At 35.4% G+C, this 13512-nt stretch overlaps 1 protein-coding gene across 1 annotated transcript; it reads left to right on the top strand.

The window, feature by feature from the left end:
• Positions 1-2024: 2024 nt before the first annotated feature.
• On the top strand, positions 2025-13003 carry LOC309653337 (eukaryotic translation initiation factor 2 subunit 3, Y-linked-like; the record flags this gene model as incomplete). Its single annotated transcript, XM_082447950.1, has 7 exons — positions 2025-2168; positions 3086-3220; positions 5003-5097; positions 5400-5544; positions 6518-6687; positions 8256-8428; positions 12940-13003. The coding sequence occupies exons 1-7, from the start codon at positions 2069-2071 to the stop codon at positions 13001-13003; spliced, it is 882 nt and encodes a 293-aa protein (XP_082304076.1). The 5' UTR covers positions 2025-2068.
• Positions 13004-13512: the final 509 nt, after the last annotated feature.

The raw sequence follows: 13512 nt of genomic DNA, 5'->3' as shown, positions 1-13512 counted from the left end.
TAAGACTGTGCTCTAGAGAGCCATAACTACTGAGCCCACGTGCCACAGCTACTGAATCTCACACACCTAGAGCCTGTGCTCCACAACAAGAGAAGTCACTGCAATGAGAAGCTTGAACACTGAAATGAAGAGTAGCCCCTGCTCGTCACAACTAGAGAAAGCCCACGTGCAGCAACAAAGTCCCAATGCAGCCAAAAATAAATAAATAAATATATTAAAAAAAAGTTCCAGCACAGCCAGTTTAAAAGAACCTGTATGATCGATTACAATTACAAATCATCAAGCCAAGTTTATTGAAACCAGACTCACTGTGCAAACAAATTAGTCTTAATCTGGCTATATTTGGTAAAAACGAGGATAATTTTAGAAAAAAAGATTATGTTTTAAAGGATATTAAATTCTAGTTTTGTTAATTGAGGTCTGCATTTACTAAGACTCACTTCTCAGCCACTTGCTGTTATATTAATGTAAAGTTTAATTGAATTATTAAAAGGACTTTCTAAATTTGTTTCTGAAGCTTATCTCAGTAATCTATCTTTGGATGAAGATTGGATGCCCCATGCAACAAGGAGATCATGCATACTGGAAAAGACATAATTTAAAGGACTATCTTCAGCCTAGATAGAAGGAACTTTATCAGGTACTCTTAACTAGCTCACGCACAGGGAAACTGAAGAGAACTGACTCTTGGATTAATATTTCCACTTAGGGCTCCTTCACTGGACTGGCCTATAGTGAGAACTGCTGGCCTGAAAATCACCTTAAAACAATACTCAAGCAGAAGAGAAACTACCAGACAAGGATGAGAAGAAGACATTTGAAGTAGATATCTAACCCAAGATGCCAGATTAGGGCTATATACCAATTACTTTGATAATTGCTCACCCTTTTTTCTTATGAAACAAATGTATTTCACAATCTTATGCAGAGTTTTGAATTAATCCAGTTGTTGTGTTTATGGTCAATGACCTATATCCAGTACTTCTCTGTTACCTTCGTGGATTTCTCCAGTCCAAGGTTCTAACTGCATGGTCCTTAGAAAATTATTCGAGAAGAAAGAAATCATAGTTCTTTTCAAGCCACTACTGATATTACTAGGTGGCCAATTAATAGTACCTGATTTGACCTCGACCATAAACATGAATTTTCTATTATGATAACTCAAGCTCAGTCAGAACAAGGAGCTGTATCTCAGTCAAAAACTGAAACTCCTGTTTATTAGAAGGAAACCTCTCACAATTAAGGGATGGATTTATATGGTTAACACCAGGCTATGGTCATTTAAGTTTAAAGGGTCCTTTATGTCAGGAAGAATTAAATCATACTAAGGATAATCAGCCTAGCAGCACTAGGAAACTAGGCTGGGTGCCTTATGAACAATGCCTACATATCATTATCTTAGTGACACTGATTGGTCTGGAACAGACTGAGTCAGAAGACCAGAGATTCACTGGGTTGCACATAATGGAACTGAATGGATTTGTGGTACTAATTTATGGCCTTGGCTTCCCACAAGATGAATAGGAAGATGTGCCTTAGGATTCCCTTGGACTGAAGATCATTTATGTAATAATTTAGATATGGCCCTAACAAATTTATAATTCATACAAGCCTAATGGGTCAAGAGATCTGTATTTCGCTGGTATGACTATTTAGCAGTCATTTTTGTGCCTTCAGTAGAATTGGAAAATATAACTGATCAGACCAAAGCCTGAGTTCACTCACAGGTCTTAAATAATGGTAATCAGGCTATTAGCCTACTGAATACTTGAGGGCAGTCTGAAAGAAGCCAAACTAGCTGATTCCAAGTATTGTGCATAGCGCCTCGAATAGGAGCCAAAAGACTGGGGAATCCAGGGCAGTCTGTCATGGAATTTAAATGTACACACAAAGACACTTGGCACTGGTGTCCAGGAATTTGCTTTAAGACATCCAAAAGTCTCTATTAGGTGAGAACTAATTCTTATTACTCATGTTTTTTGTGTTTTAATTCTTCATAATCAACTTAGCTGGTAATGAATCCTGTCCTCAACCTCAGACTTCTGAACACCTGGCTGCCATAGAAATTATGAAACTGAAGCATATTTTGATTCTACAAAATAAAATTGATTTGGTAAAAGAAAGTCAGGCTAAAGAACAGTATGAACAGATCCTTGCATTTGTACAAGGTAAGAAGCTGTAATTAATAAATGTATGAATCAAGTTTTAAGAATTTAGTTATCAAAAACGAAGTGAATCTGTGGGTACTAAGCCCTTTTTCTCTGTACTACTTAACACTTGTGTTGCTTTTAGCCAGTTTATAGAAGCAGTGAAATTTGTTTCTGAGTTTGATGTGCTTAGAGTACATATTAGATAGAAAAGAAGTTATATTCCATGAATGTTACCAGGTGGGTTTTTTTCAAATGGAAACACATTGCTTTTTTTTTGTTTTTTAACTATATAACAAATTCATTATTATAATAAAAATACGGAATGCTTCACATTTCCATGTCATCCTTGCATTGGAGCCATGTTAATATTGTCTGTATTATTCTAGTTTAGGTATGTGTGCTGTCAAAGTGAGCACCAGTCTGATGTTTCTAAAATTCTTTCCCAGTGATAGTAAAATGAATGAAAGTAGCTTTTTTATATATGTTGGTGTGTTTTATAATTATTTAGACTCTCTTCTCATTGAGAATCTGTTTCCCAAACTGCAACTGACAATGATTTCTTTAATCTTTAGTGTCCCTTTCTGTAAAACATATTGTTTTCATTTGGGGCAAGACATGATGCAAATTATTTTTTATATTTGACTTCTCTTTTATTTGTTAGATAGACTGGCTTTATTAGCCAGATTATGTGGTAAAGAAAAGGAAAAGCTATGTCTATAAAAACTCATTTGGTCCATTCTGTTGACTTCTTGATTGACATTTAATTAGAGAGAAAAACAAAACACTGTCATCTTTCTAAACAGGATGATAGCATTGCATATTTTGCTGACATCTGTATATCTATGTCTGGATATCCATTTAATAATCTTTAGTAATCTATGGGACAAATTCTGTAAAAATGACAAATTTGGATCTTTCTGAATTTTGTCATATAGGTACGGTAGCAGAAGGAGCTCCTATTATTCCAATTTCTGCTCAGCTAAAATATAATATTGAAGTTGTCTGTGAGTATATCGTTAATAAAATTCCAGTACCTCTAAGAGACTTTACTTCAGAGCCCCGACTTATTGGTAAGGACTTAACCTTTTGGCCTTTAACAGTTGACTCAGTTTATGCATTGTTGATTTGGTTTTAAGGGCACAGAGGCAATAGTAAATTAAAGTCTTTATGTGCTTTTTTGAATTTTAAAATAAGGATTGAGTTTATGAACACCAAGGACAACATTCCATTTTGAACTCAGTGGAGTGAATGAAAGTTTAGTATTAAGACAGATTGATTCTAAGATTGTATTGGTAATGCTAGATTGGTTGAGGAACAGTCTCCTGAATAAAATAGGAACATTAATTTTTTTATTATGTGATTGAGATTAGACTAATACAGTGTTCTTTATGTGATAATGTTTTAGGCAGGAACAGGACATTAGAATTTCTGTACAAATGATTTCACCATACTTCTGATGAAGATTTTCATGTTCCTTTTACCTTAAGCTTACAGTATCAAAACTAATTACATTAAGTTTGTGGTTCTTGCACACAGTTTGTAGAAAACTTCAGCCTTTCTGGGCACTCTTCTGGGCCTCCTGTGTGTTTTCTGGAGAGTGTTCTTTTGAGTGATTCTGAAGCACACTCTTCTTTAAGTGTCACTGTTCTTTTTGTAAGTTACATACTCCTAGAATTATTTTGTAGTTTTAAAACTAAATTTTTATTACATAAGTTGTAATGTAAAAGTATATAAAAGAAGAATTCAGTCCCACAGCACTGATAACATGTATATTTCCAAACCTCTTTTTGTTCATAAAATCACATAAACATATGTGTGTGTGTGTAGTCTTTTTTTTTTTTTTATATTTATTTATTTGGCTGCGTTGGGTCTCAGCTGTGGCACGTGGGATCTTCATTGCGGCATGCAGGATCTTTAGCTGTAGCATGTGGACTCTTAGTTGTGGCATGTGGGATCTAGTTCCTTGACCAGGGATCAAACCTGGGCCCCCTGCATTGGGAGAGCGGAGTCTTACCCACTGCGCCACCAGGGAAGTCCCTGTATAGTCTTTTTTAATGAGTGCAAGATTGTACTCTGGAGATTAATTTCATAGCTAATTCTTTTTGTAATTGTATGTGAGGACTAATGTAATAGTTTGCTAGGGCTACCATAACAAAGTATCACATAATGGGTGCTTAAACAATAGAAATTTATTTCCTCACATTTATGGAGGCCAGTAGTCAGACATAAAGGTGCTGGCAGATTTGGTTTCTCCAGAGGCCTCTCCTTTTTGGCTTGCAGAGGGCCACATGATGGTTTTTCTCACATGATTTTTCCTCTTTGTGTGTGCATCCCTGGTACCTCTTTGTCCAAATTTCCTATTTTTATAAGGACACCAGTCAGATTGGTTAGGGCCCCTCACTGATCTCATTTTACCTGAATTACCTCTTTAAACACCCTGTCTGCAAATAGAGTCAGATTCTGAGGTACTGAGTCCAAGGGTTAGGGCTTCAGCATGAATTTTGGGGAAGGAGGCCATAATTCAGCCCAGAACAGTGATCCCTTCACTTAACTGTATACATAAAGAGTATTTATTTGTCTTTTGTTTCGTAACAGTCACATTATACTCCAAAAGATAGATAAAGCTTAAACGTGTCACTTAACTGATCAAGTTATTTTCATTTTTCCAATAGTTAAGACCACGGTAAGCATTGGAATAATGATATTTCCCCACAAACTCAACTCTAAAGTGTAGATCTTAATTGGCTACTTTTGTAAAAAAAAAAAATAGTAAGTTAACTTGATAAACATCTAATTTAAATAACATGATGAGCCTTATGGTTTCTTTCCTTTCTTCCTTATCCCCTTCCCAGTTATTAGATCCTTTGATGTCAACAAACCTGGCTGTGAAGTTGATGACCTTAAAGGTGGTGTGGCTGGTGGTAGTATTTTAAAAGGAGTATTAAAGGTGAACTTGATTTTGAACTCTTGTTAACCAGGGGAAAAAAAATGGTAAAAACAAAATCTCAAAATTAACTTTAAAAACACTTATTGTTTTGTTTACTGTTTTTATGTTTTAAGTATGTCTTTAAAGCATATATATCTTCTAGGTAATTGCTAGATAATTGAGTGGTTATTGTGTTTGGCAATCTACCAGTGAGGACTCTTTTTTTTTTTTTTTTTTTTTTTTTTTACCAGTGAGGACTCTTAACCATGTAAATGGTAACTGTGTTGCCCCACATATTTTGATTACTCACTTACATGTTTCAGGTGGGCCAGGAGATAGAAGTCAGACCTGGTATTGTTTCCAAAGATAGTGAAGGAAAACTCATGTGCAAACCAATCTTTTCCAAAATTGTATCACTTTTCGCAGAACACAATGATCTTCAGTATGCTGCTCCAGGGGGTCTTATTGGTAAGGATTTCACTTATATTCTTTTGATAGTGGCTATTCATGTCACTTTGTGTGAAATGGATTATCTGAGAGTCTGTATCTCTGGTTAGATATTTTAACTGAATATGAAGGAGTGGATGGGAGGTATACATGTAGTTGAATTGTTGATTATACATTATAAAATGATTTCTTATGTTTGTTAAAAAGAATACTTTTAGGGAATTCCCTGGTGGTCCAGTGGTTAGGACTCAGTGCTTTCACTGCTGTGGGCCTGGGTTCAGTCCCCGGTTGGGGAACTAAGTCCCACAAGTCGTGCAGTGCGAGGGGGTGGGGTGGGGAAAAGGAGGATACTTTTATATATAAAGAATACATTTTAGTTTCATGACTAAGTTCAGTAACGAGGTTTTATGATTTAATATTGAATGTATTATTATACTCTTATTTACACTGTCCTTGGTTGCATTTTATGTAAATTTTTACAAATGGAAGGTTGCCTACAAATTGCCTGTTTTCTGTATATGATGTGGGTGCAGTTTTTTGTTTGGTTGGTGTTTTTGTTTGTTTTAGGAATAAGGACATTCAGAGAACATTTTCTTGTAACTTTTTATTGCATTAATGTACAAACATATAATTTGAAGTAAACATTACAAACTTTGTACTTTTCAATCTTTATTAAAACAATATCTGATTAAATGAAATTTATTTTGAGGTAAGCAGGTATCTCATTTACCTTTATAATTTTTTTCTTTATAATTTAAATCAAGAAGATTTTTTTTAGTCTTGAATTTCTAGCAACACTTTTTCCCATTGTTCTTGTATTTTTAGATAAAGCAGGGATTTTAATTAGGAATTTATGGGATTTTGGTTACGTAGCTGTTACATGGTATGAGTTAACAGGGTTAGAATATGTAGAGACTTGTACTGGTTTGACTAACTTTACAAACATTTTAAGAAAAAACAAGTTGGAATATGTAATGTTTATATCATGTATTAGGAGTTGGAACAAAAATTGACCCCACTCTGTGCCGGGCTGACAGAATGGTGGGGCAAGTGCTTGGTGCGGTTGGTGCTTTACCTGAGATCTTCACAGAATTGGAAATTTCCTATTTCCTACTTAGACGACTTCTTGGTGTACGCACAGAAGGAGACAAAAAAGCAGCAAAGGTAAATGAGACAAAGTATGATGTTTCAACCAGTTTTGTTTCATTGTCTTACACAATGGAATTACAAACAAAGAAAAGGTGAATAATCTGGAAGTTTCTTTGTAGCAACCAGCCATAAACCAAGCCAGAGTTTTGTTTTGTTTTTTAATGGAAAAAAGTGTTTGTGGCACATATTACAAAGACTTAATATCAATATTTCTAGTATACACTTGACTTTTTTTAAAAAAGTAAGATTTTGTTGGCAAAGATACACAGAAATAAGCACTTAACCTTTTCAAGAAAGTATAAATTTGTAATGTATTTAAGTGTGCAAACAGTGTCCCAGCAGTTTCATTTCAGAGTTATTTTAAACAGCAGTAGGCAAATGACATTTTAAAAGGAATGAGATCCATAATACATGTTTTGACATTAAAAGGTCTGATGATATAATAAGCTTAGGGAGAGAAACAGGTGGCAAAAGAGTGATATAGAATTCTTATATTAACTTTTTAACACTGGGCTTTTTCTAGTAACTAAGTCTTCTTTGTATCTCATTCTCACTATCAGATTCTATTCTCCAGTTTCTCTTTAAGCCTTAGGATTGGTTGATGTGTTGCTTAAAATTTTTACCTTTGTTTCATGAAAGATTGAATATCAATCCATACAGTACTCAAAATTCTGTATGTATGATTGTAAAGTCCTTTTTATGTTAGGAAAAAACAATGGTCATGTAAAAGCAATAGGAAAGGAATTGTTCTGGATGTGAATTAAGTGCTTATAAAATTTACATGTCAATTTTTTGGAGTTCCTTTACTATTTATATTTCTTACCCTCTGACTTAATGAAACTTGAAGCCCTTAAAAACACTGGTGTGAATTTTGACATGAGACTGTAAGTGTAGACAACAGCAGTAGGCAGTGTAACAGTTAATAATTATGGTAGTAGGTGTTATCCAGTTTTATAGAGGCTAGGAAGTTTAAGTACCTAGTTAACATTACATGAATGGAATCAGGCCTTCACATAAACTATGTATTATATGTTATTCTTGTTTTGCTGCAGTTTTCAGGAAATATTGAACTTCTTTTTTCTTTTTTTATTTAAATTAATTAATTAATTTGGTTGCACCAGGTCTTAGTTGTAACAGCTGGGCTCCTTAGTTGCACCACTTGGGCTCCTTAGTTGTGACATGTGAACTCTTAGTTACGGCATGCATGTGAGATCTAGTTTCCTGACCAGGGATGAAACCTGGGACTCTTGCATTGGGAGCAGGGAGTCTTATCCACTGCGCCACCAGGGAAGTCCCTGTACATTCTTTTTGCTGTAAGTCCCTTCAAAATTTTAAGAGTTTCATTGATCTATGCTACACTAAGTAGCTTAGAATTAGACCTTGTGTATATTCAGTAATTGCTAAATAACTAACTTTTTGTTTTGTTTGGACACTTATATATAGTTCAAATCCCATTATAATGTAATTTGTGCAGAATTCTTTTTCCTTCATAGTTTATTTCTAGCAGTATTTGGTAAATTCTCACTTCATTTTGGAAAGCACTTCCTTTATTTAAGGATTTTTTTCTTAATTTATTTCCCTAGGTGCAAAAGCTGTCTAAGAGTGAAGTGCTTATGGTGAACATAGGATCCCTTTCAACAGGAGGAAGAGTTAGTGCAGTAAAGGCTGATTTGGGTAAAATAGTTCTCACTAATCCTGTGTGCACAGAAGTGGGAGAAAAAATAGCCATTAGCCGAAGAGTTGAGAAACACTGGCGGTAAGTTTGTCAACTTGTCCACCTTTCATTCAAGAGCAACGGCACATTTTCTTGTGTTATATTAGTTCTTAATGATGTATATACATGCACAAACACATTTGTCCTTGAATTCAGTGGTTCTCATGGCTTTAATTCTCAGGTGTGTATTTGGATCACTAAAATCTATATTTCAAGCACTGATTTGTAAAGTTGCAGTTCACTTTTTTACTCCAGGTATTGCAACTGGCTTTCCTTTAATCTCAGACAGAATCTATATAAAATCAAACAATTCCAAATCAATATTTCCATTTTCTTTGACTTTTTATATATGTACACCATTCATATTATTACATGTGCACATACATAAGCATACACCTTAGTTTTTCTGAACCATTGAGTAGGTTACATAACCTAGAGTTCTTAATATTTCAGTGTGTATCTCCTAAGAATAAGGATATTCTCTTATACAGCTAGTTCAAGAATTTTTTTTTTAAAGGAATTCCTTTATTTTTATTATTTTTTTTATTCTTTATTTATTTTTAGCTGTGTTGGGTCTTCATTTCTGTGCAAGGGCTTTCTCTAGTTGTGGGAAGCGGGGGCCACTGTTCATCGCAGTGCACGGGCCTCTCACTATTGCGGCCTCTCTTGTTGTGGAGCACAGGCTCCAGACGCGCAGGCTCAGTAGTTGTGGCTCACGGGCCTAGTTGCTCCGCGGCATGTGGGATCTTCCCAGACCGGGGCTCGAACCCGTGTCCCCTGCATTGGCAGGCAGATTCTCAACCACTGCGCCACCAGGGAAGCCCCTCAAGATTTTTAATGTTGACAAAATACAAAAACCTGAACTTCTCATTCCAGTTTTGTCACCTGTCTCGCCGTTGTACTTTATAGAATTTTTCTTTCTTCACCCCAGGATCACATATTTCATTTCCTTTTCATGTTCCTATAGTCTCTCTAATATGGAACTTTTTTAAACGTTTTTGTCTGAACATGAATTGACATTTGAATAATACAAGCCAGTTAATTTATAGAATCTTCCTCAATTTGAATTTGATATTTTGTCTTATTAGGTTTAGGTTATTTATTATAAGCCAAAATGCTATATAATTTGTGTTGTGTCCTTATCAGGAATCTCAAGGGCACAGAATATCTGGCTGCACCTAGATGGTGATTTTAATTTTGTTCATAGAGTCAAGACGTCTGATTTTTCTGTTGTAAAGTTTCTCTTTTTATGCTTGCACTAATGAAGACTATGGCGAGAACCCTTAAGACTGCAAATAGCCTGCTTCTCATCAAATTGCCACTTGATTATTCTTGCTTGAGTTGTGCTTTGTTCTGGGGATAGCATAAGTCTGTGCTGCTTCTCTGCATTTATCATTTGCCATTCCTCTTTTCCTACTTATTTACTTGTTTACAGTGGGTTATGATCCATTGCTGTTTGTTTTTATTTTGATGCTCATAACCCACATTGGCCAGTCGGATTCTGTTCCGCTTCATTCCTGTGTTCGCTTGTGGGATCTTAGTTCCCCAACCAGTGATTGTATCCGGGCCCAGAGCAGTGAAAGTGCTGAGTCTCAGCCACTGTACCATCAGGGATTCCCTGTTCCTATGTTCTTATGAATTCACCCCATCATTTTTCCTTTGTGTATATTCTATAGATTTGTTGTTGTTGTTGTTGGATTACATATAAAAACTTGACATTAAAACATTTTGTTCAAAACTGCTAACAGCTTAACTTCAGTTAAATACAGTAGCTTACTCTTTTTAAATATTTATTCATGCACTTAATGCTATTGATGTGACAAATGAATTATATATTTGCATATTTATTTATCATTACTTCTTACATTTGTGTCATTTAGATTCTGTGCACCAGAATTAAATAATACAGGTTTTTATATTTGTGTATTTCCCTTTACCAACTGAGCATTATATTTTCATAGGTCTTTGTGTTGCTGTGTATTATCTTTTCAATTCAACTTGAAGGACTTATTTTAGCATTTCTTTAAAAGCAGGTATAGTGATAATGAATCACTCAGCTTTTATCTGTGGAAATCTTCATTTCTTCATTTTGAAAGCAGTTTTTCAAGATAGTATCCTTGGTTGGTAGTGTTTTTCTTTTAACACTTTGAATATATCATCCCACTGTCCTTCAGCCTGCAAGTTATCTGCTAAGAAGTCCACTGATAATCTTAAGGAAGTTCCCTTATATGTACTGACTGCCTTTTCTCTTGAAGTTTTAAAAGTCTCTAGTTGTCTTTGACTTGGACAGTTAGATCACCCTGTGTTTTCATATACTTCTCTTTGGCTTATCATAGTTGGAAGGTTTTGAGCTTCTTATATATATTCATGAACTATTACAGTCATTCTTTCTTTTTTTTAAAATAATTAATTAATTAATTAATTTGTTTTGGCTGTGTTGGGTCTTAGTTTCTGTGCAAGGGCTTTCTCTAGTTGAGGCAAGTGGGGGCCACCCTTCATCGCGGTGCGTGGGCCTCTCACTATCGTGGCCTCTCTTGTTGCGGAGCATAGGCTCCAGACACGCAGGCTCAGCAGTTGTGGCTCACGGGCCCAGTTGCTCTGCAGCATGTGAGATCCTCCCAGACCAGGGCCCGAACCTGTGTCCCCCACATTAGCAGGCAGACTCCCAACCACTGCGCCACCAGGGAAACCCCATTATTTCTTCAAATAAACTCTCTGCCCCTCTCTTCTTTTTTTGGTACTCCCATAATGTGTGTGTTGATTCTCTGGATGTCCCATAAGTACTTCAGTTGGTGTTTACTTTTCTTTGTTTTTTCTTTTGCTTCTCAGACTCAATAATTTCAGATGACCTAACTTCAAAATTTGTTGTCTGTTTGCTGATACTGTTCCAATCTGCTGTTTTATTAATCTATTGAGTTTTTCAATTGTCCTTGCATTTTTCGGCTTCGGAACTTCTATTTAGTTTTTTTTCTCTTTATTTTTATAAACTCTCTTTGTTTAAATTCTCTTTTTGTTTGTGTATCATTTTCATTATTTTTTTAGGTCTCTATTTCTCCTTTAGCTCTTTGGAAGTATTTAAGACAGTTGTTTTAAAGTCCTTATCAAGTGAGTCCAAGGCCTGTGCATCTTTAGGTTTAGTATCTAGGGATTTATTTTGTTCTCTTGCATGGGCTGTGTTCATGTTTCTCTGTATCTCTGTATACCTTGTGATCTTTTATTTAAAATTGGGCATTTGAAAGGAAGAAAAAGAAGCCATCTGTCATAGTTTTTGAAGACTGAAGGAAAAAACTTCACTAATCAACTGAGTGTGACTGTTTATTGTCTTCTCAGGCCTTTCTGTGTGTGCATCTTCCCTGGAGCTGTGTTCTTTTGTCCAAGTTTTTCATGTACACAACTGCTTTATATGTCTTAGTTTCTCCAAGTCTCACCCTTGCTTCTTCTGTGATCTCACTTTACTGTATTTCTCTGCTCATAATCCTTTGTTCCCCAGGCATCCTTAGTCTCCAGTCCTTCTGAAGCTTTTACTCACCTGGTCTCACACTACTGCTTTCTGGAGTCTTCAACCTGATGATGCAACCATGCCACAGTTCTCTGGGTACTCAAAGTCAGACAAAACAGAAACTAGTCCCTTGAGCAACCCCCAGACAAACTAGACCTTTGAAAACAAGTTCTGTTCTTTCCCTTCTGTCCCATGGGAGGAACTGGGAATTGGTTGGCTTCCTCTTGGCTATGCTGCACTGGGTGAGCAAAATTATGCAAAATTTTTTTCTATCTTGAGTGTGGCTTTTTTTTGTTGTTGGGCATATGCTTGGCTGCTGCAGATCCACAAAACTACTTTTTCAGAATGTTAATTACTTGGTGGTTCTATAGGAGAACAGGTATATGGAACCTTCAAGTTCCCCATTTTTACTAACTTTCTTCTTCCTTTATATTCTTTAGAATTGTATTTTTTACCCATATTTAGGTGGGCTTTGTTCTAGAAAATAAAGTTGTGGTATCAATCCAGTCTGGTTGTTGACTAGAGGGGACTTTGGTCCCTCTGCTATTGAGAGTAATCTGTTTATAGACTACCTATTCTAGTTCTTCACTTCTTTCTCTTTACTTATTTCCCTTTAAAGCCATTATGATCTATTGAGATGCTGTGAAAGAGGCATTCTTCAAGGAAAAAAGAATTGATAATGAGTTGGGTTTCTTTTGTTGTTTTTTTAATTTAAGTTGATGTGTTTTGTCTATTGGCATTGTTCCTTAGGGGGACCTGACATGCTCTTGTTTGCTGATTCTGAATGGATAGGTATATTTTTGTAGAGAAACATGAGCATATGTGTGACAGCAACTTCTTGTTTGCTTTTCTTGTCATTCCTGATGGTGAAAATCCATGTATAAGGTTCTAGAAATCTAAGAAGGTAACATACAGACTTTTTTAAATAGAACATGTTATGGGAACAAGTTTGAATTTAGAGGAGAGTGTAGTAAAATTGGATATATCAACATTTTATAGTAATGCTAATGAAATGGATTTAAAATTCATGATTTCTTTTATTTTCATTTTTCAGTTTAATTGGTTGGGGTCAGATAAGAAGAGGAGTAACCATCAAGCCAACAGTAGATGATGATTGAAGATTATCAGTTAAATAATACATTTGGATGAAGTTAGAATTTCTCTTAGCAACCTAGTGGTATAATTTCAGAGCAATACTGGGGATACAGTTCATTACATTAGTAGAAACCGTAAGGTTGTTTTCATTTTCTTCTGATGAAAATTAGCCTCTACTACTAAAATAAATAATAGGGTCTATAACAGATGTCAGAATTAGCATGTTGATGGATTTAATCCACATTTTAGCAGTAACTGATCATTAAACAATGTCACATTTGTGCATCAATTCAGGTTTGAAGTGAAAGTGCTGTTACAACCAGCCTTTGCTATAGCATACATACCACTGACCCTGTTTGAAATAAAGTTTTTCTCTTATTATTTCATGATTTGTCTATGAGTATTTCTGGGCCTGAAGGGCTGTTGTACCAGTCAAAACCTGAAGATACAAAGTCTCCTTCAAAACTAGGTTTCCTTTTTATGCCTATTTTATTTTGCCTTCTCTTTAAAATTTAGAACAAAAATTAACAGC

This window comes from Balaenoptera physalus (genome assembly GCF_965194825.1).
Source record: "Balaenoptera physalus genome assembly, chromosome: Y".
NCBI classification, from domain to species: Eukaryota; Metazoa; Chordata; class Mammalia; order Artiodactyla; family Balaenopteridae; genus Balaenoptera; species Balaenoptera physalus.
The sequence above is the reverse complement of the archived record's forward strand: the minus strand, read 5'-3'. Positions and strand labels throughout refer to the sequence as shown.